This window comes from Physeter macrocephalus, chromosome 2 (assembly GCF_002837175.3).
Source record: "Physeter macrocephalus isolate SW-GA chromosome 2, ASM283717v5, whole genome shotgun sequence".
Taxonomy (NCBI): Eukaryota; Metazoa; Chordata; class Mammalia; order Artiodactyla; family Physeteridae; genus Physeter; species Physeter macrocephalus.
The window spans coordinates 48,083,847-48,110,725 of record NC_041215.1 but is presented as its reverse complement, the minus strand read 5'-3'; the positions used below and the strand labels follow the sequence as shown (position 1 = coordinate 48,110,725).

The following is a 26,879-nucleotide window of genomic DNA, read 5'->3' as shown; positions in this document are numbered from 1 at the left end:
TAGCCAGGTCATGGAAGCAACCTAAATGCCCATCGACAGACGAATGTATAAAGAAGATGTGGTACATATATATAATGGAATATTACTCAGCCATAAAAAGGAACGAAATTGGGTCATTTGTTGAGACGTGAATGGATCTAGAGACTGTCATACAGAGTGAAGTAAGTCAGAAAGAGAAAAACAAATATCGTATATTAACGCATGTATGTGGAACCTAGACAAATGGTACAGATGAACCGGTTTGCAGGACAGAAGTTGAGACAGATGTAGAGAACAAACTTATGGACACCAAGTGGGGAAAGCCGCAGGGTGGGTGGGGATGGTGGTGTGATGAATTGTGCGATTGGGATTGACATTATACACTGATGTGTATAAAATTGATGACTAATAAGAACCTGCTGTATAAAAAAATAAATTAAATTAAATTAAAAAAAAATTTTTTTTTAAAAAGTAAAAATGATTTTGCTCATTCCCATAGAAACAGGGTTTGGGAATTTAACATAAGAAATCAGAAAGCACTAGAGTTTAATTGTTCTTTATTATTATTTAATAATATAATTATCTTTTTCATAAAAAAAATCTTTTCATTTTTATAGATAAGAAACTGTGGTGGGCAGACCAAAACTTAGCTCAGCTGGGAACCTGCAGCAAAAGAGATGGAAGAAACCCCACTGTTCTAAGAAATAAGACTTCTGGGGTCGTTCATATGAAAGTGTATGATAAAGAAGCACAGCAAGGTAAGTCACACGGTAACGCATTTGTGCCGCCTTTTGAATATATAATGTTCTCTCTTTTCATATTATTTTCTCAAGTCAAAAATTGAAGTTTCCTATTTTTCTTCTAGTAAAAAAAAGTGGGGGGGTGGCAAATGCTGCTTAATACTGTAGAAGGAATGCCTTTAACGTAAGGTATATAATGAGCTTTCAAAACATTAGCAAAGCTGCCCAAGGAATCTTTATTTGTCAGGTCTTCAAAGAGGTCTTATTCAGTTCTTGATTTGAAAGTATAAGAATAAGGAAAAAATCCCAGTAAAATATATTCAATGTATAATTATGCCCAGAAACAGAATGAACTAGGGGACTTCAAATGGACTGTGTTGATACAAGAATTTCATAACCAAAGGACTACATTGTTTAGCTCTAAGCATTTTGCTTTTTTGTTTTTGTTTGTCCAAATGGTGTGCAGTGAAATGGAGTGAGAGAACTAACAGATGGTTTACGTACGTGGACTTGTCACATTGCCCAAATGGCAATTAGATTAGAGATGCCAGCCAGTACAGCCCTACACCTGCTAGTCTTTTCTTCGTTTTTGGTTCATGATCCATGACATTAGCAGAACTCCCTTCCTAGAAAAAATGTTCTTCTATATTCTACTATCTTACTTAAATCTCTGCCATGAAATCCTTTTCTTCATATATTTTTCTGCTTAGGAAAAAAATATCAAGAAAACTTAAAAGGATTTTTATCTAAAGGATTTGGGCATGTAGATCAAAGCAGGTAAGAGTAGAGATAAGAATAGTGCAGAATTTATTGGAGATACCAATTGAGAGCCATTCGTGCACAGCCGGAGACAAAGTGAAGACCAGATTCATGGTTACCTTTTCTGAAAAAAGCATGGGTCAAATTTTGGTCTGGAATCCTTTCTTGCCAGGAGCAGCAGGAAATATTTCTTTTTCAGGAAAAAAATATTTTTAAGAGAAAAGAATTGCCTTGTAAAATCATTTAACTGATTACTGGGATCCATTCATGGTTGAGAAGACATTGACACCCAAACTCTTAGGCACAAAATCTGTACTTATTCTCTGATACATATATATATTTTTTGGTCATTGTCTATAATAATGAACAGGAGTGTTTTCACTGGGAATTATTTAATAGAAAATTTTCTGTATCAAAATAATTTTAGTGGCATTCAAGTCATGGAAAATAGATTATTTAACTGGGAATAAAATACTGGCACTCAATAAATAAAATATGGCACTTTTGTGGATTTCAATACAATCTGTTAAGGGTAAAAACTTACAGTACTATGATAAACTTTAGTTCATAGTCTATACTGAATGAGATTATATCTGAAAATACACATTATAAAATACAAATTAGAGAGAGATTATATTTCCAAACATTTTTTTAAAAATCTATATTTATTCTTTTAAAATGTGAACAAACACATACTTTGAAATTGTAAATTAATATAATACATTGAATTTTTGTAGGTACATTTACAATAGTTTCTTTGAAGAAAAATTCATTGTGTTATGCTTATCTCACATTGTTCATTTTAACAAGATCCCCCTCATCTTTTAAGGATTTGATTCTATAGGTAGAGTTGTAGCTTCTATGCACTGTGAAAGTATTACCAAACTGACAGGGCCCTCTAACACTTAGAAATTTATGGTATAATATAACTAAGCTTAAAATGCAGTGAAAATACTGTTTTTACTGGAAGAATATGCTGATAAAAGCATCTGTATTAAAGACAGTCCCATTAACAGAATCACAGCAGGTAGCTTAAAAGCTTCATTAGTATGAAATATGAGCAATTTAGGACTATTTAAGGTGTTAACATTCCTACCACTTTGGATTTCAAAGTACAGTTAGCTACTTCATTTATCATTTTTGACACAGATCACTGGAGAGCTGAGACTTCTCATTAGTCAAGTGGACTTTCTATTTCCACTAGAGAATTTAAGAATGAGGTTTGAACATCAATATCATTAAAAAATATTAAGCCAAACCAGTATTTCTAACCTGTTAGATATTCACTACCTAAATTATTACTTTAAAAATCTCTCTATATTTTTCTGACATCAAATCTGTATTTAATAGGCAAAGATACTTATTAAAATAATGATGTGTTTTATTTTTTTTGCCTTTTCTTTTCACCATCATTTTCCCTTAGAGACTAAACAAATGATACATGGATTGTTTTATTGTTGTACAACATTAACATAGTTAATTTTATTATTTATAAAAAATAATTATTACTACTATGTTTAAAATGCACAGTCCCAGGATCTCCTTTTTCTTCTTTTTTCACGTATTTTGGATATTATCAAGGTTATATAACGCCTCATTTTCTCTTCTTTTTATAAATCAACTCTAATCCATTTTTCTTTACTTCTTCAATTCCCTTGTTTCCCCTACTCTCTGTTTGGTGTTTTTTCAAACTTTATAGACAAGTATCACTTGTCAATCTCTTCCCAGCTTTCCAATCTTTAGTGGTAGTTGAAGTAAATTTATATCCAAATGCGTATCTGTATAGATTGGCATTGCATTAATGTACATTCACATGCTTTCTATAAAATGAAATATGTACATGGTCAGTGTGGAATTACTGTAAATCCATAAATACAATTGTCTCATTATTAAAATAATCATAGACCTGAAAATTCATCTTGGTATTATAAGTCAGCTTGGAAAAAAGGGAATAAATCAATGAATCTCTATTAGTTTATATATGAGATAAAGGTAATCATTTCAGAAGTTCAGGGCAACTCAAATCCTAGTTTGTGGACCTACATAAGAGCAACTGCCAGGTATAAGAAATGAGCAGAAAATGTGGTAAATCTGTTGAGAAATCTCCCAGTTGAGACTATTTCACACTTCAAAAAATGACAGAACTTGTGAGAGTTTGTTGTTGTTTTTTTTTTTTTTTTTTTTTTTTTTTCGCGGTCGGGGGGCGGGCCTCTCACTGTCGTGGCCTCTCCCGTTGCGGAGCACAGGCTCCGGACGCGCAGGCTCAGCGGCCATGGCTCACGGGCCCAGCCGCTCCGCGACATGTGGAATTTTCCCGGACCGGGGCACGAACCCTCGTCCCCTGCATCGGCAGGCGAACTCTCAACCACTGCGCCACCAGGGAAGCCCTTGTGAGAGGTTTGATTGAACAGTTAAATCCCATCAGACTATCTTGAATTCGGGAGATTAGAAATAATGAGCTGCATTGGTATTTTGAATATTCCATAGAGCTCTATTGATATATAGCTTTCATAATGCTTTGTAATTCTCACTGGATTTACTGTACTTCATATCAGAGTTTGAACATCCAGTAAATGGCATTGCATGCCCTAGAATAATAAAAATGTTGTAAAATGGAGATATTTAATGAACTTGATGGATAAGATTGTAAATTACTTAACTTTATGTTACCACCTTTAATTAGCACATTGGGCCTAGTAAATTTAATGGACCATCTTTATAGAATTCTGACCTGTGATTACCTAATATTTGTCATTGCTACCTCACAGGAATAAGGAAAATTAATATGCCAGTTAATTAGATAACTCTTATGGGTATGTTTTAAATCTATTTTGGAAGAATTATGTTCCTTGGAATGGCAAATTTTAGTTCCTTGCTTTTAAAAAATCAATTATACATATATGTATATATGTACCTCCTTACTTTCAATAGTATAATCTTTGAGTTGAGTCAGTAATATAAATTAACAACTATTTATTTGATACATTTGGATAAAGTATTCTTGAAAAGGAAGTAACTGTAGAGTTGAAGTGAAATTAGAAGTCAGAAAAGAGATTTCCTTGTTTCTGTGATCTTAAAATATTACAAAGACCTATGATCATATTCACGGCACACCAATTTCCTTTTGCTCTTCTATAACTATGAATCCTCTCATGTATTTTACTTTACAAAAAAATTATTTATTTATTGTAAATGTATTTTTATTGAGATATAATTGACAGATAATGTTGGTTAAGATGTATAATGTGTTGATTTGATACTTTATATATGGCAATATGATTACCACCATAGTGCTATCTGTTACATCACATAATTATCATTTTTTTGTGTGTGGTGGGAACAATTAAGATCTAATCTCTTAGCAACTTTGAATTGTATTCAAATTGTATTCAAAGTTAAATTGATTCTATAAATTGAGTATAGTACTCTTGTCTGTAATCACTATGCAGTGCTTTTTTGGAAGGAGAAACTTCAACCATAATCTGCTACTTCAGATTATTTGAGGGAATAAAATATGATACTAACCAATATGAAACAACTGCATTTATAAATCAATAATAGCATAAATATTTCTTCAAATTACTGATATTGAATTATACTTTCTTTAGTTTTTTTCATTTTTATGTTTCTTTTGTTTATTTTCCTACTTTACAGGCAGCAATTCCTGCCAACTAAATAATGGTGGATGTTCTCAGCTTTGTTTACCAACATCTGAAACTACAAGGACTTGCATGTGTACAGTTGGATATTATCTCCAAAAGAACCGCATGTCATGTCGAGGTATGAGGTTTTGAAAAATCTTAGTTCTGATGCATTTACTTCATCCATACAGATTTTAGGCAACCAAAGTCAGCTTTATCTGTGTCTATTGAGATTATCATATAATTTTTTTCCTTTATTTTGTTAGTGTGGTGTAACACATTGATTGGTTTATGGATATTGAACCATCCTTGCATCCCTGGCAGAAATAACATCTGATCATGATGTATGATCCTTTTAATGTATTGTTAAGTCAGTTTGCTAATATTTGTTGAGGATTTTTACCTTTATGCTCATCAGTGATATTGGCCTGTTGTTTTATTTTCTTGTGGCATCTTTGTCTGGTTTTGGAATTAGGGTGATGCTGTCCCCATAGAATGAATTTGGAGGTGTTCTTCCTCTTGAATTTTTTTGGACTAGTTTGAAAAGTATCCCAAGATCCCAAAAGTGGCTGCTGCCAGCCTGTCAGTCCCCAGGGGGGCTTCCCAATGGCCTCTTGCCTCTCCAGAAGGCTCTCCAAGATCAGCAAGTGGATCTGACCCGGGTACCTTTCCAGCTATTGTCTCTGTGCTGGGACTTGGAATATGTGAGATTTTGTGTGCACTCTTTAAGAGAGAAGCCTCTGTTTCCAATATGTCTCTCCAAAACAAGTCCAGCTGACTTTCAAAGCCCAACTTTCTGGGGGCTTGTCTTTCCAGTGCAGGATCCTTGGGCTGGGGAGCCCTGTGTGGGGCTCAGACCCCTCACTCCTCAGAGAGGACCTCTGTGGTTGTGACTTCTCTCCTGTTTGGGGGTCACTGACCTGGGGGTGTGTTTGTGTCCTGACTAGACCATGTCTCTGCCCCTCCTAGCCATGTCATTGTGGCTCCTTCTTTATATCTGTAGGTGTGGAAAACCTTTTCTGCTAATCTTCAGATAGTTCTCATAGATAGTTGCTCTGTAAGTAGTTGTAATGTTGGCATGCCCGTGGGAGAAGGTGAGTTTGGGGTCTTTCTACTTTGCCATCTTGATACCCACCTCCTGCTAATGGAATGTTTTTAATGTTATATATTCATTTTGTTTTTGTTTCCTTTTAAATTTAGGTATAGAGTCATTTCTTATGTATTCTGTTCATGAAGGAATCAGGGGAATACCTCTGGAACCAAGTGACAAAATGGATGCCTTGATGCCTATATCAGGAACTTCATTTGCTGTGGGAATAGATTTCCATGCAGGTAAATAGCTTTTATTCATAATTTATGTATAATATTTTCACTTGATTTATTAAACATGATGGAAATATAACCTTTCCATCTGTACTCTGATAGTCAAGATGAGGAATAAGAAAGCAAATCAGAAATGAATTTTTAAGCCTAACACAAATTGTTGTAAATATGTTTTGTCTGAAAAAAATGAAGCAGAATTTTTCTAACATATAACATTTGAATTGCAAGTACATTAAAATGCCATGACTGGCATTTGGTTGCTTCATTTTTATTTCTATCTTTTTTTATCTTTCAAATGACACTTTTACTTTTATCCAACTATAAATATTAAAAATAAAGCATTTTGATTTATTATTTACTTAAACATAATCTTATTAAAAATATTTTCCAGGATGTGGTTATCTATTCTAATACAGGTAATAGCAAATGAAATCCAAATAATGGAAACAATTATAAATGCTAAACCATTCTATATTACTTTTGAATACAGTAGCTATCATTTCAGAGTCAGATTTTACCTTAATTTCTTGTTTTAGCAAACAGTGAAAGAAAGCAGATTGGACACTATTGTTTTTTTGTGGCTAACACAAATATGTAATTTGGGGGGAGTTCCCTGGTGGTCTAGTGGTTAGGATTCAGCACTTTCACAGCCATGGCCCAGGGTCAGTCCTTGGTTGGAGAACTGAGATTCCACAAACTGCACGGCAAGGCTAAAAAAAAAAAGAATTTGTGTGATTGGGAATTGATGGTAGAAACTGTTAAATTTATTGAAGGAAATAAATTTTTTGTTCTAATTGCTAAATTCAGATATAGCATAAGCATTGGGTATACTTCTTTCATTACTATTCATATTTATTATTCTACACTTGAAGGATTAAATTTATAAAAACAAATTTCTCCATCTCTCATCCAACTAAATCATATGCTTCCTGAGTTAATGTTTTGGTGTTGAAGATGTACTGCATGTTCCCAGTATATTTTTTTATATGTGTAAAGACAATTTTATCAGATGTTAAAAAAATCGTTCTTTGATCTGTAATCTTTAAAAAAATCTTTAAGCAGCAGCACATGGGCTTCTGGTAGTAAGCCTATTATTTCCCTTGGCTCTAACACATTTTGTTCAATCATGTGTTAATGAATTTTTGGCTACAAATTAGTGAATTACTGGGGATTTTTAAAAATGGTTCAAAGATGACTTTTCTTAAGAAAATTATTTGCACCGAATATTTGGAATCACAAAGAGGCAAATTTCCTATGTTTTTTAAAATGGCTTTTTCCAAAAGGAAATATAGAACAAATATAGGATATTTTATTGAGCATTATGTAAATTTTGCCAAAATCAGTGTGATTTTTGATCAGACAAGGCTCTTTGATCCAACCTCATTTTTTGTGGAAGGCTCACTACCCTACCATGCATAATCCACCCTGCCTCTTATTCACGTACATGTTATTCTGTAGAATTTTATTATATAGGATTTAATAGGTGCAAAACTAAGAAAAACTTGAACTTCTTGAAAAGGGTGTATTTATATATGTGTATATATTTTTACTAAGTACACACAGTCCCTTGTTTTAGCCGGTATCACATAGTTGATTCTTTTAAAGACTCCATAATGATTTTTGGAAGTATTTGATAAATTTCCAAATACAAATATCAAATAAGCCATTTGGTCAAATGTCCTGATTAGATCATTTTTAAATCTCTTGTTCCTTAAGGGCAAACTGATTATTTGTATGAGTTGAATTCACTCTCCAAGGTTTGTATGTTGGCCCTGAAATTGTTAAGTTTCATATAATGTGCCATAAGAGCAGATAATTTTATTTGCAGAGAATAGTACTCTCCCTATTTCTAAATCCTTAGTAATTACTAATATTTTATAACACATACTTTGTATCAAAATAGTTTTTCCATAGAGCAATTACTACTTATTAGTTAAAACTTTGTATTCTTCATATTATACCTGCCATATTTTAAAATTACATTCCTAGAAAGGAATTCTTTTTGGAAAACCAATTTCTTCTAAATGCAAAAGGATATAGGCATATGGAATAGTCACGTGAAATTAGAATGTTTAAGAGTCTATTAAAATTTCTACTGTTAATCAGAAAATAGCAAGATAAAACTTGCTTTGAAATCTAAGAGGGCCAGAGACCTAGGGGCCAGTAAAACATACGGTGGGAAGAGACCAGACTTTTGCAACAACTTGGATTCTAAAACCAGTTTAACCACTTACTAGTTCTATGACCTTGGGTAAATTACTTAATTTTTCTGAGGCTCAGTTTCCTCACTTTTGGGGATATTTAGATCGATGTCTGTAAATGTTTGGCACAGTGCTTGATATACATGAGTGCTCAGAAAATAGTAACAATACCTAATAATGGAAAGTAATAAATTGTAGAAATTAGCATATGTGATATATATTTACAAACATATTCTGCAAGCTATGTTTAAGCTCCCAGTTAGCAAAGATTTCATTTTCTGTTCTTTGACTGATAGTAGTTTTTCTATTCAGTTATCTGCATAGAGTATAGTTGTTTCTTAACTTCTTGAGGACAGAAAGAGTACATTAGTAAACGTCTCTAGTGAAAATGAACTTATTACTACTAATGATGATAATGAATAGTCTGTAGAGCAGATATTTAAAGATTAAATAACATCACCAGCTATTTGAAGTCATTAAATGTAAACCTTGGAGGCTAGCAGACAATAAACCAACTGAAACACTAATGATGATGGTGGTGCTGGCAGTAGTATCAAGAGGTTTCAACCATGTCTCCACGTACATTTGTGCTTCCATCTACTATACAATCTGATCTTTTAATAATTGCATTTTATGAAAATATATGAGCATAAGAATGTCAGCAACTTGATTCATAATAGCATTGTAGACAACATACAAGCTCTGTGACTTGGTTGAATGAAGCTGCTTTAGGGAGGAAGGAAGGAAAATAACTGAATTGCTCCAGAGAGATAGAGAAAATTTTTGATACATCACCCCCTATTTTTTTTATCAAGACCTTTATAACCTGATTATAGGTTCTTCCTCTACTAGTTCCCTTTGCAGACATTCTATTTCCTCTTCTTTCATTAACTGCATTCACTTCAGGATCAATCAAAGGTAAGGATGACAAAATGAAAGAGCACAGTTGCCCCTTATTCTAAACATAATAAGGAAATTGTGTGAAGGGGGATCACTTGTTAAGTATAACTATCATAATTTATATAATACCAATTCACTACCACAATTCTCAGGGATAAATATATGCTCAAACCTGTACATTTCACAAGGATTAACAGATCTGAATCTTGCTGGGTTTTGGTTGTAATGAATTAAAGTTTTCTGCAGTGAAAGGATTTCTTTCACCAGATGAAGCAATTCTGGATACTATCCACAGAAGAAAGAAGACCCTGTGGCTCTTTTTAAATGTTCAAAGCATTCTTATCACTTCACTGGAAAAGTCCCATTCCACTGGAAAAAAAATATTAAGCTTTGAAATTCCTGGCCTGCTGGGTGATATTCCTCCTGATGAATGAATGCTGCATTTGATGTTTTAAAAGATATATTTTAGTTAGGGGAAAAGCCTTCAAAATAAAGCTCACTGCTCCAGTTAGTAATGTGATCTCCAGTAAGTAATGCTCTACTCAGTTCCCCCACCCACACCTTGGGAGTATTTATGACTTTTTCACAATAATCACATAGTAGGATATTACTTAACTAGAGGAAATTCTACTCAGAGAATGGTGATTGACTGAACTTTTCCAGCTTATATTCTTTTTTCATCTTTTATCTTTTTTGTTCAAATTGGAGTTATCCAACTCAATGTTAACAAATGTTGATTACTATCTGCTAGGAGTAGTACATCACAGCTAAGTTGCTATGGGGGACAAAGATAAACTAGAAATAGTTTCTGAGGTAATGCATGAACGGATAATCTATGGGAATTTTTTTTCTTTTTTAAAAAGAGCATCAAAGTACCATTATTTGGATGTCATTGCTTTACACTTACTATGGGGAATTCTAATGCCTTTTTACAGCATCACACAGTGATCTGGCTATTAAGACAATACAAAAACTGAAGGAACATTTAACATTATACATCTGTTAAAATCCATAGAATGTAAAACACTAAGACTCAATCCTATTGTAAACTATAGATCCTAATATAAACTATGACATGTCAGTGTAGGTTCATTACTTGTAACAAATGTACCACTCTGGTATGAGATGTTGATAGTGGAGGAGGCTGTGAGTGTAGGAAAGGAAAGGGTATATGGGGACTCCTGCTCAAATTTGCTGTGGATCTAAAACTGCTGTAAAAAATAGTCTATTGAAAAAAAACTGCAACAACCCTGAAGGAGAATATGTGGCAAAATACTGTTGCCATATTTACATGGTTGAATATCACCTATTTACGTGAAAGATTTTCTCCTCAATAGTTCCACAACATTTGCATATATCTTTGAATGTTAGAATTAGAAGGAACATTTGACACAATCTAGTGGCATTTCCTCATGTTTCAGATAAGGTAACTGGAACCCAGAGAGATCAAGGGCTGTATGGTAATGGAGTGTCCTACTTTTAATTCTTTACACTATGCCATCTTGCCTTTGTAACCACTTAAACACAATTTTATTTAGACCATTGTTGGCATTACTTGATGGAACTACATTGCACTTCTGCAAATTTGTACTGGTAAAAGATCATGCTTTATTTTGATTTATGTACTGAATCATATTACTTTAAACCCATCTAATAATTGAATCAGGTGACACTCAAGTGAGAGTCTCTTTTTTATTATGCCTGGAGGCTTAGAAAAGAGCTGTTTACAATTTTTTTTCTAATAACCACTCTGTCACCAACCAAGGCTGAAGAAGAATTATAGAAAGAATTCTTTTTATGTCAGTAACAGCAATAGCTTAAGAAATACAATCCTGTTGCTTTGAGACATTTTTTCAATTTTATGGAAACCATTTCCTTGGCTACAAAGTGAATTTTGGGGGCTGGTTCACTTTCTGTTCTTGTGACAGTGAAAGGATACTACTTTGTGTTGTCATTTCAAATTTGTTTCAAGACTATATTTTCAACTCATGAGAACAGTTTGTATGTATTTGTAGATGGTCAAGTCCAGTAAATCTTTCAGTATGTAAAGTATTAACTACCACAAGAAAACAAAAACTTTCCAACATCATGAGGAAACGAATATAACCACGCATACAATAAGTCATTATAGGTCAAAAAAATTATTGGAAATACTTCACATATCCTTTTTGGATAATGTCTGAACTCAAAACATAAAATACAAAGCAAAACAAAGCAAGCTTCTGTTAGGCATCTGGATTCCTCAATAGGTTACCTGAAACCAAAAGCTCTAGAAGATGCACAGCAATGACCTACTATCATGAAAACTTTGGTCAACTTATTTGGGATATATTATTCTCTCTGTTATTGAAAGAACCATGAAGTCTTTTGAAACTTCTTAGGCAGTTAGCACTCCTCATGAAAATGAAAGGTCCCAACACCAGCTTTGTACTTATTCACATGAAGTACATCCACTCTGTTTGGGAACCTTTCTTTTTCTCTCTCCTGAGTCACTCTATTCTGCTATATTTCTTTCTAGCTGCTCAGGATTTTCAGCTCAGGAATCTCTTATACATTTATATCTGATACTCATGTCTTTCTCTACTCTTCTCCTTATCAAGATTGAGATACCTAGAACCCTATTCTCAAAAGGCCTGGTTACACTTATTCATAGTAAATTATTAAGAGCTGCTAAGAGATTGACAAGTTATCTTACTAGTATGTTTGAATGAAGCACAGTATCTTAACCCAATACTGTAAATCCAACTAAAGCACCATTAAAGACATGTGAAGAAAATATTTTTATGGATAGGTCAATCTTTTGGATGTTTTTCAAATTATTTCATACGCTATTAGACAATAGATTGGTATCTATTTGTGGAAACTGGATATGCAAATGATAATGTGGAGGTCTCCTTTAGCTTAGGTACATTGATACCATTAATATTGTAAAGTGTAACTTTAACCTTGAAAAAGTGTATTTCCCCTATTTTAAGAAAACCAAGCGCATACTAATTTATTTTTCTTTCTGATACCCTTTCTTTTGGAAAAAAAAATTAAAAGCTATGATTCAGCTTCTGAGATTTTTGGCCATTAGTTTTTTATCAAGTAGACAATTTTCTAGTTAAAAGAGGAAAAGAAAAGTCACCTAATTGATTTTTGGACTGATCATAAGGAATGGATCGATCTTTCTATCATTTGGTTTCATTCTTAGCCAGAGGCCATAAGTAGTAAGTGAATCCTTTGGGGGATTTGAAAGGAAAAAAGAACTAATTATTTCTATAAATTTCTTATTACTTTTAGAACAGGGACTTGGCTAAAGTAGAAAGCCTAGAAATGGAACTGATCACCCACGAGTGGGTTAGGAAGAGGAGGTTTGGAAGAGGAAGAAATTAAAATAGCATCACAAAAACCCTTAATATTTATTAAGCACTTACTACATTACAGGAATAATATTTGGAAATTTTTATATATTTATGCAATTTAAATCATCAGAATAATCTGTTGAAGAAGATCGTATTTTTAACAATGAAGAAACTGGATTTGGGGATGAGATATGCATGCAGAGGACAGTTGGTTACTTTGCGATGCTCAAATTCTGCATTAAAGATTTGCATTCGGATTTTTGCCCTTGCAATTTACAAAAGCCATGAATTGAATAACCAATAGTGGAGTAATCAACATCAGATCCTTGATAATTTCATAGTGAGAATTTTAATTCTATTGTACTTATGATTGGGAAAGATAATTGATAGGCAATATCAGCGCCCAGCGTTTGAGGGAATGATGATAATATGGTCAACAATTGTAGAATTGCCCCTGCTAAACTTAGGGGCAGAAGATTAATGGTACAGCCTCATCTGAGAGAGAGTAATGATGATAATAATCATCATTGTCAAAAGGAGAATGAGAAGAAAGAGAAAATCATTTATCTCACTACGTTTATATTATTTAACTATTGCTGTATAACCAATTACCCAAACTTAGCCACTTAAAGCAATGAATATTATCTTATAGCGTCTATGAGTTCCCTTAGGTCTCTCATGAGGCTGCCTTCAAGGTATTGGCCAGATATGTGGTCTCATCATAAGGCTCAACTAGAGAGGATCTGCTTCCAAATTATCCATGTGGCTGATGGCAGGAATTATTTTCTTGTGTGTGTTTGACTGAGAGTCACAGCTCCTCACTGACTATTTATTTTAGTTTCTTGTCATGAGGTCCTCTCCACAGGGCATTTCAAAACATGACTGCAAGCTTCCCTTAGAGCTAATGAAAAAAAGAGTGAGAAGGGCACACAGGAACTGGAAGCCAGACCTTTTACAACCCAGTCTCAGAAGTGATATCTCATCATTTTAGTATATTCTGTTTATTAGAAGCTTGTTAGTAGGTCTAGCCCACACTCAAAGGAAGGGATTACAGGAGGGAATGAATACCAGCTGGTGCAGAACATTGGTGGCCACATTAGAGGCTGCTTATCACAATATTATAGATTTTTATTGATAATATCCCTATACAGTGGTGTCTAAGAGGTGAATTTTGATTGTCAGTTTGAATTATTAATGATGCTCCTATATGGACACTTCTGTATTCTGGTTTAAACCAAGTGAGGATGAATTAATGTAAAGAACCAGGATCATGGTCTTGAATCCATTTTTTTTTAAACATTCACGATTTCACCATTAAGTATGTATAGTGTCAGCTGTTTTTTTGTAGATACATGTTATCAAATTAAGAAGATTCCTTTTTTTTTTAAGATGTTGGGGGTAGGAGTTTATTAGTTAATTTATTTATTTTTGCTGTGTTGGGTCTTCGTTTCTGTGCGAGGGCTTTCTGTAGTTGTGGCAAGCGGGGGCCACTCTTCATTGCGGTGCGCGGGCCTCTCACTGTCACGGCCTCTACAGTATCTTAACCCAATACTGTAAATCCAACTAAAGCACCATTAAAGACATGTGAAGAAAATATTTTTATGGATAGGTCAATCTTTTGGATGTTTTTCAAATTATTTCATACGCTATTAGACAATAGATTGGTATCTATTTGTGGAAACTGGATATGCAAATGATAATGTGGAGGTCTCCTTTAGCTTAGGTACATTGATACCATTAATATTGTAAAGTGTAACTTTAACCTTGAAAAAGTGTATTTCCCCTATTTTAAGAAAACCAAGCGCATACTAATTTATTTTTCTTTCTGATACCCTTTCTTTTGGAAAAAAAAATTAAAAGCTATGATTCAGCTTCTGAGATTTTTGGCCATTAGTTTTTTATCAAGTAGACAATTTTCTAGTTAAAAGAGGAAAAGAAAAGTCACCTAATTGATTTTTGGACTGATCATAAGGAATGGATCGATCTTTCTATCATTTGGTTTCATTCTTAGCCAGAGGCCATAAGTAGTAAGTGAATCCTTTGGGGGATTTGAAAGGAAAAAAGAACTAATTATTTCTATAAATTTCTTATTACTTTTAGAACAGGGACTTGGCTAAAGTAGAAAGCCTAGAAATGGAACTGATCACCCACGAGTGGGTTAGGAAGAGGAGGTTTGGAAGAGGAAGAAATTAAAATAGCATCACAAAAACCCTTAATATTTATTAAGCACTTACTACATTACAGGAATAATATTTGGAAATTTTTATATATTTATGCAATTTAAATCATCAGAATAATCTGTTGAAGAAGATCGTATTTTTAACAATGAAGAAACTGGATTTGGGGATGAGATATGCATGCAGAGGACAGTTGGTTACTTTGCGATGCTCAAATTCTGCATTAAAGATTTGCATTCGGATTTTTGCCCTTGCAATTTACAAAAGCCATGAATTGAATAACCAATAGTGGAGTAATCAACATCAGATCCTTGATAATTTCATAGTGAGAATTTTAATTCTATTGTACTTATGATTGGGAAAGATAATTGATAGGCAATATCAGCGCCCAGCGTTTGAGGGAATGATGATAATATGGTCAACAATTGTAGAATTGCCCCTGCTAAACTTAGGGGCAGAAGATTAATGGTACAGCCTCATCTGAGAGAGAGTAATGATGATAATAATCATCATTGTCAAAAGGAGAATGAGAAGAAAGAGAAAATCATTTATCTCACTACGTTTATATTATTTAACTATTGCTGTATAACCAATTACCCAAACTTAGCCACTTAAAGCAATGAATATTATCTTATAGCGTCTATGAGTTCCCTTAGGTCTCTCATGAGGCTGCCTTCAAGGTATTGGCCAGATATGTGGTCTCATCATAAGGCTCAACTAGAGAGGATCTGCTTCCAAATTATCCATGTGGCTGATGGCAGGAATTATTTTCTTGTGTGTGTTTGACTGAGAGTCACAGCTCCTCACTGACTATTTATTTTAGTTTCTTGTCATGAGGTCCTCTCCACAGGGCATTTCAAAACATGACTGCAAGCTTCCCTTAGAGCTAATGAAAAAAAGAGTGAGAAGGGCACACAGGAACTGGAAGCCAGACCTTTTACAACCCAGTCTCAGAAGTGATATCTCATCATTTTAGTATATTCTGTTTATTAGAAGCTAGTTAGTAGGTCTAGCCCACACTCAAAGGAAGGGATTACAGGAGGGAATGAATACCAGCTGGTGCAGAACATTGGTGGCCACATTAGAGGCTGCTTATCACAATATTATAGATTTTTATTGATATTATCCCTATACAGTGGTGTCTAAGAGGTGAATTTTGATTGTCAGTTTGAATTATTAACGATGCTCCTATATGGACACTTCTGTATTCGATCCTCCCAGACCAGGGCTCGAACCCGTGTCCGCTGCATTGGCAGGCAGACTGTCAACCACTGCGCCACCAGGGAAGCCCTTGAATCCGTTTTTAACTCTAATTAATAGTAAACCTTGGATACCTGGAGAAGTGCTCCAGGTAGAGAAAAATAATAAAGCCTAAGTAAACTGTCAAATGCTTTACAGATGGAGTGGGACAAAGCTGGGGTTTGAACTTATACATACATATATACATATACACACACATATGTATGTGTGTGTGTGTGTATATATATATATATATTTCCCAAACCCTAGTTTTCTTCACACTACCATGCTAGGGTAAGATGAAAGTGAGGAAAGATTCCAGAATTATCCAAGAATGAATGAGTATTCAACAACAACAAATGTGTTATATAAGGCAAAGGCTCAGAGATATTGGACCATTCAGTGCATGGGGTTCAGAAAGTCAGGCTGGGGATGGGGTAGTAGGTGGTCCTAGTACTAAGTATCTAACTTAGTAATTCTGTGGCAGTGGTTCTCAACTGGGGATGATTATGTGTCCCAGATAACATCTGGCAATATCTGGAAACATTTTTCATTGTCACGACGGAAAGGGTGCTACTGCCGTCTACTGGGTAAGGCCAGGGATGCTGCTAAACAATGCACAAGACAGATTACCACGACAAAGAATTATTCAGTCCCAAATGCTAATAGTGCCAAGGTAGAAAAATCTAACATGGATTTTCAGTGATTTTGAAATGCACCTCTAGTTTAGTGACACTGTCCTTGAAAGTAGCAGACCCAATGTCTTTTTCATTAGGGTACTATTTGTTATCCTGGTCATCTCATTCATTAGTACCTGGCTTTTAATATCATGAACTTGCCAAATTTACTTTTGACCAGGATTCCAGAAAAATTCTCCAACAAAAGCCAGCAACCCTCTCAAATCGACCTTTACAGTTTTTGACCAGTGTCTGGGGAAGTCTTCATGTAATGTTAACTGACACTAAATCTTCTGACAGCTGTCTGGCACCAAAGCTTTATAAGAAAACCTCTTCCAAAAAATTGCTTAAAGCTGTCTGGGATTGCCTGGGGGATATAGAGGTGTGTAACACCAACAGAATTATGAGCACAGTTACTTTCTTCTTGGCACCAGTGCAGGCTCTGTTGACTGATGTTAACTACGCTTAGAATAAGTTCTGTTGCATCCAGTGTTCCTGTCTAGAGTTTTGTGTCCAGGAAGGGAGCTCCAAAATACTTGGCAACAGTTGGCAGTTCTTTATGCTCACCCACCATGGTGCACAGAGCAACTATGCAAATCTTCCAAGGATAGCACATTATCTCCTTTTGTTTGCTATGGGTAAAGCATTCTGTCAGTGTGTTCATTTAGGACTACGTTGGGAAAAAAAAATCCTGATTTCATTAGTCTAGAATTTTATTTGTTTTATTTATTTATTATTTAATTTTACTGAAGACGGAAGGAGAGGAGTTAGATGTAAATTAAGTAGAAAAAAACTCAGGTGGAAACAGAAGTTGAACTTGATTGTCAGTATATTAAATACTAGAATAGATTACTTACTGGTTATAAATCTCTGGCTCTGGAGTATTTTAAAGAGTTAAAACAAACAAACCACCTCTTCTGAATCATGATTTCTCTGGGTCTCTTCCAGCTTTTTGACTATTCAACTCCCACTATTAACAGCTTCAACAGTAACAACCTGTAGGCTATTTTTTAAAACCATCTATTTTCTTAGTCAACAGTCATTAAAACCTATATGCACAGAATCATAATTAGATTTGCATAGTTTGAGTACAGAAAGTAGACTATTGTGAATCTATCCTTTTCTTCAGGGGAAAAACAAATGTTCACAGGACAGATTCTATTTATGTTGCTGCTTTCCTTATAAATTAAATATTAAGATACTAAAAAAAATTGGTGATTCCACAGTAATTCAAGGTTCTAACTATATATGAAAAGCTATTTTCTAAATCCTGGATAAAAGAATTCAAAAATTTTATTTTATTACTTATGAGACATTATTCTGGTTAGAAGGAAAAAGAGCTAAGATTTATTGGTGACTCTTATTAATACCCTTACTTAAAATGTGATGATAGCATTATGGTTGTTTCCATTTAATGTTTTCCATTAATACCATTTTAGTGATAAAGCAAGTGATATTTTTGAGCTTGGCTCAGATTTGAATTTATAGATACAATAAAGGATTACAATGAGTATATTTGTATACTATTTGCAATGTTCATGTGAAACCCTATTAACTCAAAATAATGATGATTAAATAAAACAGTAGACATCTGTCAGCTCAATCATCATAAAACATTATTAGAATAAGCTTGTGGAGTAATAGTCATTAGTTCAGCAATCATTTATTGATGGCAGATCTCAATTTTTAAATAAATAACTTATTTATTAAAAATTCTGTATTAGAATTGTACATAATGGAAAATTTGGAAAATTAGGAAAGATGAAACAAAGTTGAAGTAGAAATTACCAGTACTATTACTACAACAACAGCAATTATTAACATTTTGGAATATTAATATTCATGCTATGTTTTTAAAATACAAATAATCTTGCTATTGATAAAATTTTGTCCTAATCTTTTTCTAACTATTTTAACATGAACACTTTGCTATGTTGTGATTAACAATCTGTAAATACTACTTTTAATAGGGGTACATTATTTATCATGTGGATTACCATGATATTTTGACCTTTCCAATATTTTTGGACATTTTGATTGTTTCCAAATTTTGGCGGTAAATCTTTTCAAACATTTGTGATAATTCCTCAAAATACAATTGCCTTTTTTTTTTTTTATAACTAGCAACTGTTTTGAGATATAATTCACCTACCATAGAATTAATATACTTAAAATGCGTAAGTCAGTGGTTTGGGGTATATTCACAGAGTTGTGCAACCATCACCACTATCTAATTTTAGAACATTTTCATCACTCTAAAGGGAAGCTCCATACCCATTAGTAATTCTCATGTTTCTCCTAACTTCCTAGCCCTAAGACAACCACTAATCTACTTTCTTTCTCTATAGATTTGCCTATTCCGGACATTACAGGTAAATGGAATCGTCTGGTAAATGGTCCTTTGTGATGGACTTCTTTCACTTGGCATAAAGTTCATCCATGTTGTAGCTTCAGTACTTAATTATTTTTTTGCCAAATAATAGTATATTATATGGATATATGACATTTTATTTATCCATTCACTAGTCGATTAACATTTGAGTTGTTTCCACTTTTTTGACTATTAGGAATAAAGCTGCCAGGAACATTCATATACACATTTTGGTGTGGATATTTGTTCTTTATTTCCCTAAGATGTATACCTAGAAATGAGCATGATAGGTCATATGGTAACTCTATGTTTAACCTTTTGGGGAAGTATCAGACTCTTTTCCAAACTGGTTGAAACATTTTGCATTCCCACAGCAGTGTGTGAGGTGTTGAATTTTTCCACATCCTCACCAAGAATTGTTATTATCTTTTTTTTTTTTGTAATAGCCATTCCAATGGGAATGAAATGATATCTTATTGTGGCTTTGATTTGCATTTCCCTGATGCCTAATGATTTTGAGCATTGTTTGATGTGCTTATTCGTCATTTGTATATATTGAGAAGGAAATTTCTATTCAGATTCTTTGCCCAATTTTTAAATTTTTTTAATGTTGAACTCCTAGAGTTCTTTATTTATTCTAGATAAAATCCCTTATAAAGTATGTGATTTGCAAAAGTTTTCTCCCATTCTGTGCTTGTCTTTTCCCTTTTGATGTAGTGTGAAACACAAAAGTTTAAATTTTAATGAAGTCCAATTTATTCATTTTTAAAATTTTGTTGCTTGTGCCTTTGGTGTCCTATCTAAGAAACCATTACTTAATCCAAGGGTGCTATAATTTAATGCTATATTTCCTTTTAAGTGTTATGTTTTAGCTTTTATATTTAGGTCGATCCATTTTGACCTAATTTTCATATATAGATGTGAATATATATGTGGACTTACATGTGGATATCCAGTTATCCCAGCACCATTTTTTGAAAAGGCTATTCTTTCCACTATTGAATTGTATTGACAATTTGTTGAAAATCAATTGGCTGTAAATGTGAGTGTTTATTTCTGGACTTTAAATTCAATTCCACTGACCTATAGATCTATCTTTATGAGTACCTATTGTCTTGATTACTGTAGCTTTGTAGTAGATTTTGAAATTTGAAGTGTGAGTCCTTCAACTTTGTTCTTCTTTTTCAAGATTGTTTTGTCTATTCTTGGTCTCTTGCATTGCCATGTAAATTTCAGGCATGGAACCTGGACCTAATGCGGACATGTTTTAGGATTGGCTTGTCAATTTTGGCAAATAAACCAATTGAGATTTCAACAGGGATTGTGATGAATCTATAGAAAAAACTGGGGAGTATTGTGATCTTCCAGTACAGTACAGTAATGTGTTATATCTTCCTATGTGCTTGGTTCTTCTTTAATTTCTTTCAAAAATGATTTGCAGTTTTCAGTGTATAAGTTTTATACCTCTTTTGTTAACTGTATTCCTATTTCCTACTGAAAGCATTAAGTATCTACTTAATTTTATTTTTTGGATTATTCATTGTAAGTGTATAGAAGTACAGTTGATTTTATATATTGACCCCATATCCTGCAACCTTACTGAACTCTTTTATTAGTTGGAATAGACTTTTGTAGTGGATTCCTTAGTATTTGCTATATACAAGATCATGCCATCTGCAAATAGAGTGAGCATACTTCTTTGTTTTAAATCTGGATGCCTTTTACTTCAACTTCTACTGTTTCTTCTTTCTTTTTTTTTCCTGTCCTCTTCCTCTTCCTTCTCCTTTCTTCTTTTTTTCCTCTCCTCTTCCTCTTCCTTCTCCTCTTTCTTCTTTTTTTGCCTAATTTCCCTGACTAAAATCTGTAGTATGCAGACATCCTTGTCTTGTTCTTGATCTTAAGGGGAAACCTCCAATATTTAGATATTAACTAACCATGTGATGTGAGCTGATTTTTTATTAGTAGTATTTTGTAGATGCCCTTTATCAGATTGAAGATCTCTCTTTTCCTATTTCATTGAATATTTTTATCATAAAGGAGTGCTGAATTTGGTTGAATGCTTTTTCTATCTATTGAGACGATCATGTAGCTTTTTTGTTATTTGTTCCGATTGTATGATGTACTACATTAATATATTTCCAGATGTTAAAGCTTTGATGTCTCTTTCCATGTTTTTGTCTGGGTAGCTAGTTGGCCTACAGTTTAGCTTGTTGCTTTCATAAGGTAAAACCTCCTCTTAGTTACTTACAACAAAAATCTTCATTGTTTTGGATAGCACGCTTGGAGTTGAACTTTTCCACACTCTGTTTCAAACAAAGTCAGTTGCTTTGGGGAGAGTCTTGGAGTTCTCTACTCTTATGGACTGCTTCTCATTCTGAGTAAAATCCGTGAGTCACTGATCCTGGCATTAGACAGGATGATAATCTCTGGCTTGTCTCTCTTGGCATGGAACTCTGCTCCAGCAACAAGGGGAAGTAGGGCAATCAAGATCCTAGTGTTCACAGCCTTCCTCTCCTGAGGCAGAACTTTCCCTCTACAGTTGCGGGCTGGGTCAGGCAGGGAACCCCTGAGCTTTCGCTGCATTCACCAGGAGTTTAGTGTCTGCAACTTGGATTTGGAGGCCATGAGAAATGCTGGTGTCCTGCCTTGTCTGGTAAGACTCCTTATTCGGAGCCAAGGAGAAAGAGAACCCCATCTTCTTATACATGTCTGCCCATAGGAGAGCTTCCATCCAGCTGAACTGATACAGTGAAGGGGGGGGACTGTTCTTACCAAGATTTGGTAAATTTTCTTGAATAATTTTTTTCTTCATTTACCACATACTCTTTGGTCAATTTGAGATATTTTAAACTTTTTTAAAAATAATTTTTACCATTTTTGCTTGTTTCCCTAGAGATTGGACCCACTATGCTCCTCATGCCAGCATTCTGAAAGTAGAATTCTTGACATTTAATATTCAAGTATGTATGAATCAGTGACATTGTCTGAACTCTGACAAAGTGTTTCCATAAATTTGTGCAAGAAATATGAGAACAAGTGGCTAAATCTTAAATAATTATTTTTTTAGAGACTGATGTCTCTACTGAAGTGAGACAAGATTTTGAAGTAGACTTTACTACAGTCATTAAATGAGTGCACAAAGATTATATAGTTGTTTAGCTACAGAAAAAAATAATAGCTGAAAATTAAACATAAATATTTTTTACACTTTTAAAATTTTATCTAAAACAGAAAAATGTTTCTGTGACTATGTTATTCCAAAACTATAGCTAAAAAATGATTTGAGATATACATGACATTTTAGAAAAGGCAAAACTATGAAGACAGTGAAGGTATCAGTGATTGGGAGTGGGGAGAGGGGGAGGGAGGGATGAGTAGGTGGAACATAGAGAATTTTCAGGGTAGTGAAACTATTCTGTATAATACAATGATGGTGGCATGTCATTATACATTTGTCCCACCCATAGAATATACAATACTAAGAGTGATTCCTAATATAAACTATGAACTTTGGGTTATAATGATGTGTCAATGGAGGCTCCTTAATTGTAATAAATGTACCACTCTAGTGTGGGATTTTGATAGTGGGAGAGGCTGCGCATATGTGGAGACAGGTGATGTATGGGAAATCTCTGAACCTTCCACTCAATTTTACTGTGAACCTAACATTGCTCTAAAAAAATAGTCTAATAAAATAAAAAGATTTGATATTCTTTTATAACATACAATTATTCTGGAACAAATAAATAATGCATGTATAAATAAACATCACCCTTTATAGAATAAATACTAAAACATGGCATTTTAATGTTATTTTTTATAATAAGATTTAATAGAGTCCTATTCATTCAGTGGCTGTTTAGTGTTCTTGATTATAGAACACTTGTCTATTCAGATTAAGAGATGCTAACTGTAACAAAGCGCTCCTTCTGCTACTGTTGCTACTGTATATATCTCTTATATGAGCATTAGTTTATTCTGTTGTATTTTGTAATGATTTTCCTGAGACCCAATGGTGGCAGCAGCTTTAATGTTAGAAATATTCCAAAAAGGAAAATGAATTTCAGGGAGAAGAGCAAAGGCAGCATAGTTTTAACATCTTTCTCCAAGTAGAAAATCTCTTTTCATTGACAAATTTGGAAAATCAAAGTTTGATTTTATTAAGGGAAATGTTGTCTCCTCAAAATGGGGTTTAAATATCATTCAAGTATATATGGCAAGTATGTCAGGGGAAGCTTGAAACCATGAGATCATGGCTCAGTTTCTTGGCATGAATTATACTTGAAGATTTTCTGGGGGAAAAATAGTTCTTAAGATATTATTTTTGTATTTACATCAACTGAGATATCAAGGAATGGAATACACATTTTGCATGGAATTTGAAGCTAAAATTATATTTCAAAATAAACCCAAAATCATGATGGAAAAATTGAGAATAGTGGTCATCATCAAAAGGATTTTTGAACACTTATTCATTTAACTTTAAAAACCAAGTTTCATTCATGTTGCTGTAGTCTACTTCTGTTTCCAGATATTTATTTTATGGAGATTTCACTTTCACATAATGTATGCCTAAAACATTATAACTATGTAGGCAAATATTAGGGTTTTTTTGTTGTCGTTGTTGTTATCTTTTTACATTCAGGTCACAGATGAGTGTGTGAGATGGTTCCTGTTTACTGGGAAATTATGCCCCGTCCATAAGAGACATTTCAGGATACCCAAGAACTGCTTTTTTAAGGTTACTTAGATATTAAAGGTCTTTGCACATTTACAGTCACACTTTAGGGATGACTGAGAAATTCAATCTGGAAATTCCTTTTGTGTTGTGTCATTTTCCTTTTGTGTGAAATAATACAGTCCCATAACATGCAGACTTCAAAGGCAGGCCCATATCACAATACCTATAAATTACAAGGCTGGGATTGGTAAATGATATGACCTTGCAAGGACATTGGTAAACTCTTTATTGAATTTGTTACAATATTGCTTCTGTTTTTTTATGTTTTGACGTTTTGGCCACAAGGCATGTGGGATCTTAGCTCCCTGACCAGGGATTGGACCTGCACCCTCTGCATTGGAAGGTGAAGTCTTAACCACTGGACAGCCAGGGAAGTCCCCAATTTTAGCCTTTTTGGATTTAAAATTTTCAACTGGTAAAATGCAGATAAGTTTATGGCAAGAAATAAGGAACAGCTGGTGTCCATGCTTTGTTTAATAAACTTTCCCATACTAGAAAGCCATCTATTTACTGAAAGCAGTCATAAAACATTTTGCATATATAAATTGTGGTTTGTGAATACAGAATAATAATATCAAAATAACTCATTATGCATTAAAACAAACGTAAAAGTTGAAATCAGAATGGACTGGTTGATATTTTATACATCTGTTTATAGGTGGATTCCTTCCATTTGTCCTTAGTGGATTCTCCATGCCTTGTTTCACTGTACTCATATAACTGATCTGTGTAATCTGCTAGATTTCCAGGCAGGCTAATTTTTGTTGTTAAAGACAGTTTCCCACTGGTAACATTGATTCTTACACTCCAGTCAGTATTGGATGGAACGTACAGTATCAGGATGGATGTACAAAAGAGCATTATACTATTATGACTAAATTTTATATGAATTGCTAATGTACTGAAATATATATAGATAAATACTCCTAGGACTTTTATTTTTTTAATCTTAGCAATAGTAATGTGTTGACAACTCTTGATATCACATCAGGTGTTCAAAATTTAAATGAGCCATGATGTTAATTATGTTGTTAAACAGAAAGATTAAATGGCATGGAACAATCAACTTGCCCTATGTCCTGGAAATTACATCCTATAAAAATAGTCCTACATTTGCAATTACACATAATCCATAATACTGAAAAATGTGGTAATTTGCTGATTTAGATGCTTTACACGCTTCCAGAATTACTTACTCTCTGAAGTTCTCTTCCATCCCAATGGGTTAACATTATGCCAGCTGTCTCAGATCTCTTTCAAGCTATTCCTGTTTCCATTTAATCAGCAATTTACAAGACTTTCCGAGATAAGAGACTTTAGAGATTATCTAACCCAACCTGATTGTATTTCATAGAAGACAAAGGATTTGTTCCAAAATGGCCATCATGCTGACTAACTTCATGGAAACAGAGAGTACTAAGACGTACTAAGGAACTCTGTGCCAGCTCTAGCTGCTTGAGTTTTCCCATGTACATGAATGAGTGAGCTTTCACATGATTACATTCCCTAGCATTCTGCCCACCCCAGCTGATGTCAAGGAGAGCAGAGACATCAGAGCAGGAAAAACTGCCCCTGCTGAGCCCTGCTCCTGTTGCAGGTTCATAAGCAATACTGTTGCTTTCAGCCACTAAGTTTTGGAATGATTTGTTACACAGCCTTAGAAACAGGCACAGGCACAAGTCTCTTAAATAGCCTCATCCACCAGCAGGCAGACAGCAGAGCAAGAAGAGCTACAATTCTACAGCCTGTGGAATGAAAACCACATTCACAGAAAGACAGACAAAATGAAAAGGCAGAGGACTTTGTGCCAGATGAAGGAAGAAGATAAAACCCCCCAAAAAACAACTACATGAAGTGGAGACAGGAAACCTTCCAGAAAAAGAATTCAGAATAATGATAGTGAAGATGATCCAGGACCTCGGAAAAAGAATGGAGGCAAAGATCGAGAAGATGCAAGAAATGTTTAACAAAGACCTGGAAGAATTAAAGAACAAACAAACAGAGATGAACAATACAATAACTGAAATGAAAACTACACTAGAAGGAATCAATAGCAGAATAACTGAAGCAGAAGAACAGATAAGTGACCTGGAAAACAGAATGGTGGAGTTCACTGCTGCAGAACAGAATAAAGAAAAACAAATGAAAAGAAATGAAGACAGCCTAAGAGACCTCTGGGACAATATTAAACGCAACAACATTGGCATTATAGGAGTCCCAGAAGGAGAAGAGAGAGAGAAAGGACCCAGAAAAATATCTGAAGAGATTATAGTACAAGACGTCCCTAACATGGGAAAGGAAATAGCCACCCAAATCCAGGAAGGGCAGAGAGTCCCATGCAGAATAAACCCAAGGAGAAACATGCCAAGACACGTAGTAATCGAACTGACAAAAATTAAAGACAAAGAAAAATTATTGAAAGCAACACGGGAAAAATGACAAATAATATACAAGGGAACTCCCATAAGGTTAACAGCTGATTTCTCAGCAGAAACTCTACAACCCAGAAGGGAGTGGTACAATATATTTAAAGTGATGAAAGGGAAAAACCTACAAGCAAGATTACTCTAGCTGGAAATGATCTCATTCAGATTCGATGGAGAAATCAAAAGCTTTACAGACAAGCAAAAGCTAAGAGAATTCAGCACCACCAAACCAGCTCTACAACAAATGCTAAAGAAACTTCTCTAAGTGGGAAACATAAAAGAAGAAAAGAACCTACAACAACAAACCCATTACAATTAAGAAAATGGTAATAGGAACATACATATCGATAATTACCTTAAA

General features: G+C 34.1%; 1 protein-coding gene across 1 annotated transcript in view; it reads left to right on the top strand.

The window, feature by feature from the left end:
* LRP1B (LDL receptor related protein 1B) overlaps window positions 1-26,879 on the top strand; it is a 1,933,320-nt gene that overhangs the window by 1,349,388 nt on the left and 557,053 nt on the right. Inside the window, exons 33-35 of the mRNA XM_024122386.1 lie at window positions 597-737; window positions 5,133-5,258; window positions 6,320-6,451. Coding sequence (XP_023978154.1) covers window positions 597-737; window positions 5,133-5,258; window positions 6,320-6,451 — 399 coding nt within the window. The remainder of the gene's footprint in view (window positions 1-596; window positions 738-5,132; window positions 5,259-6,319; window positions 6,452-26,879) is intronic.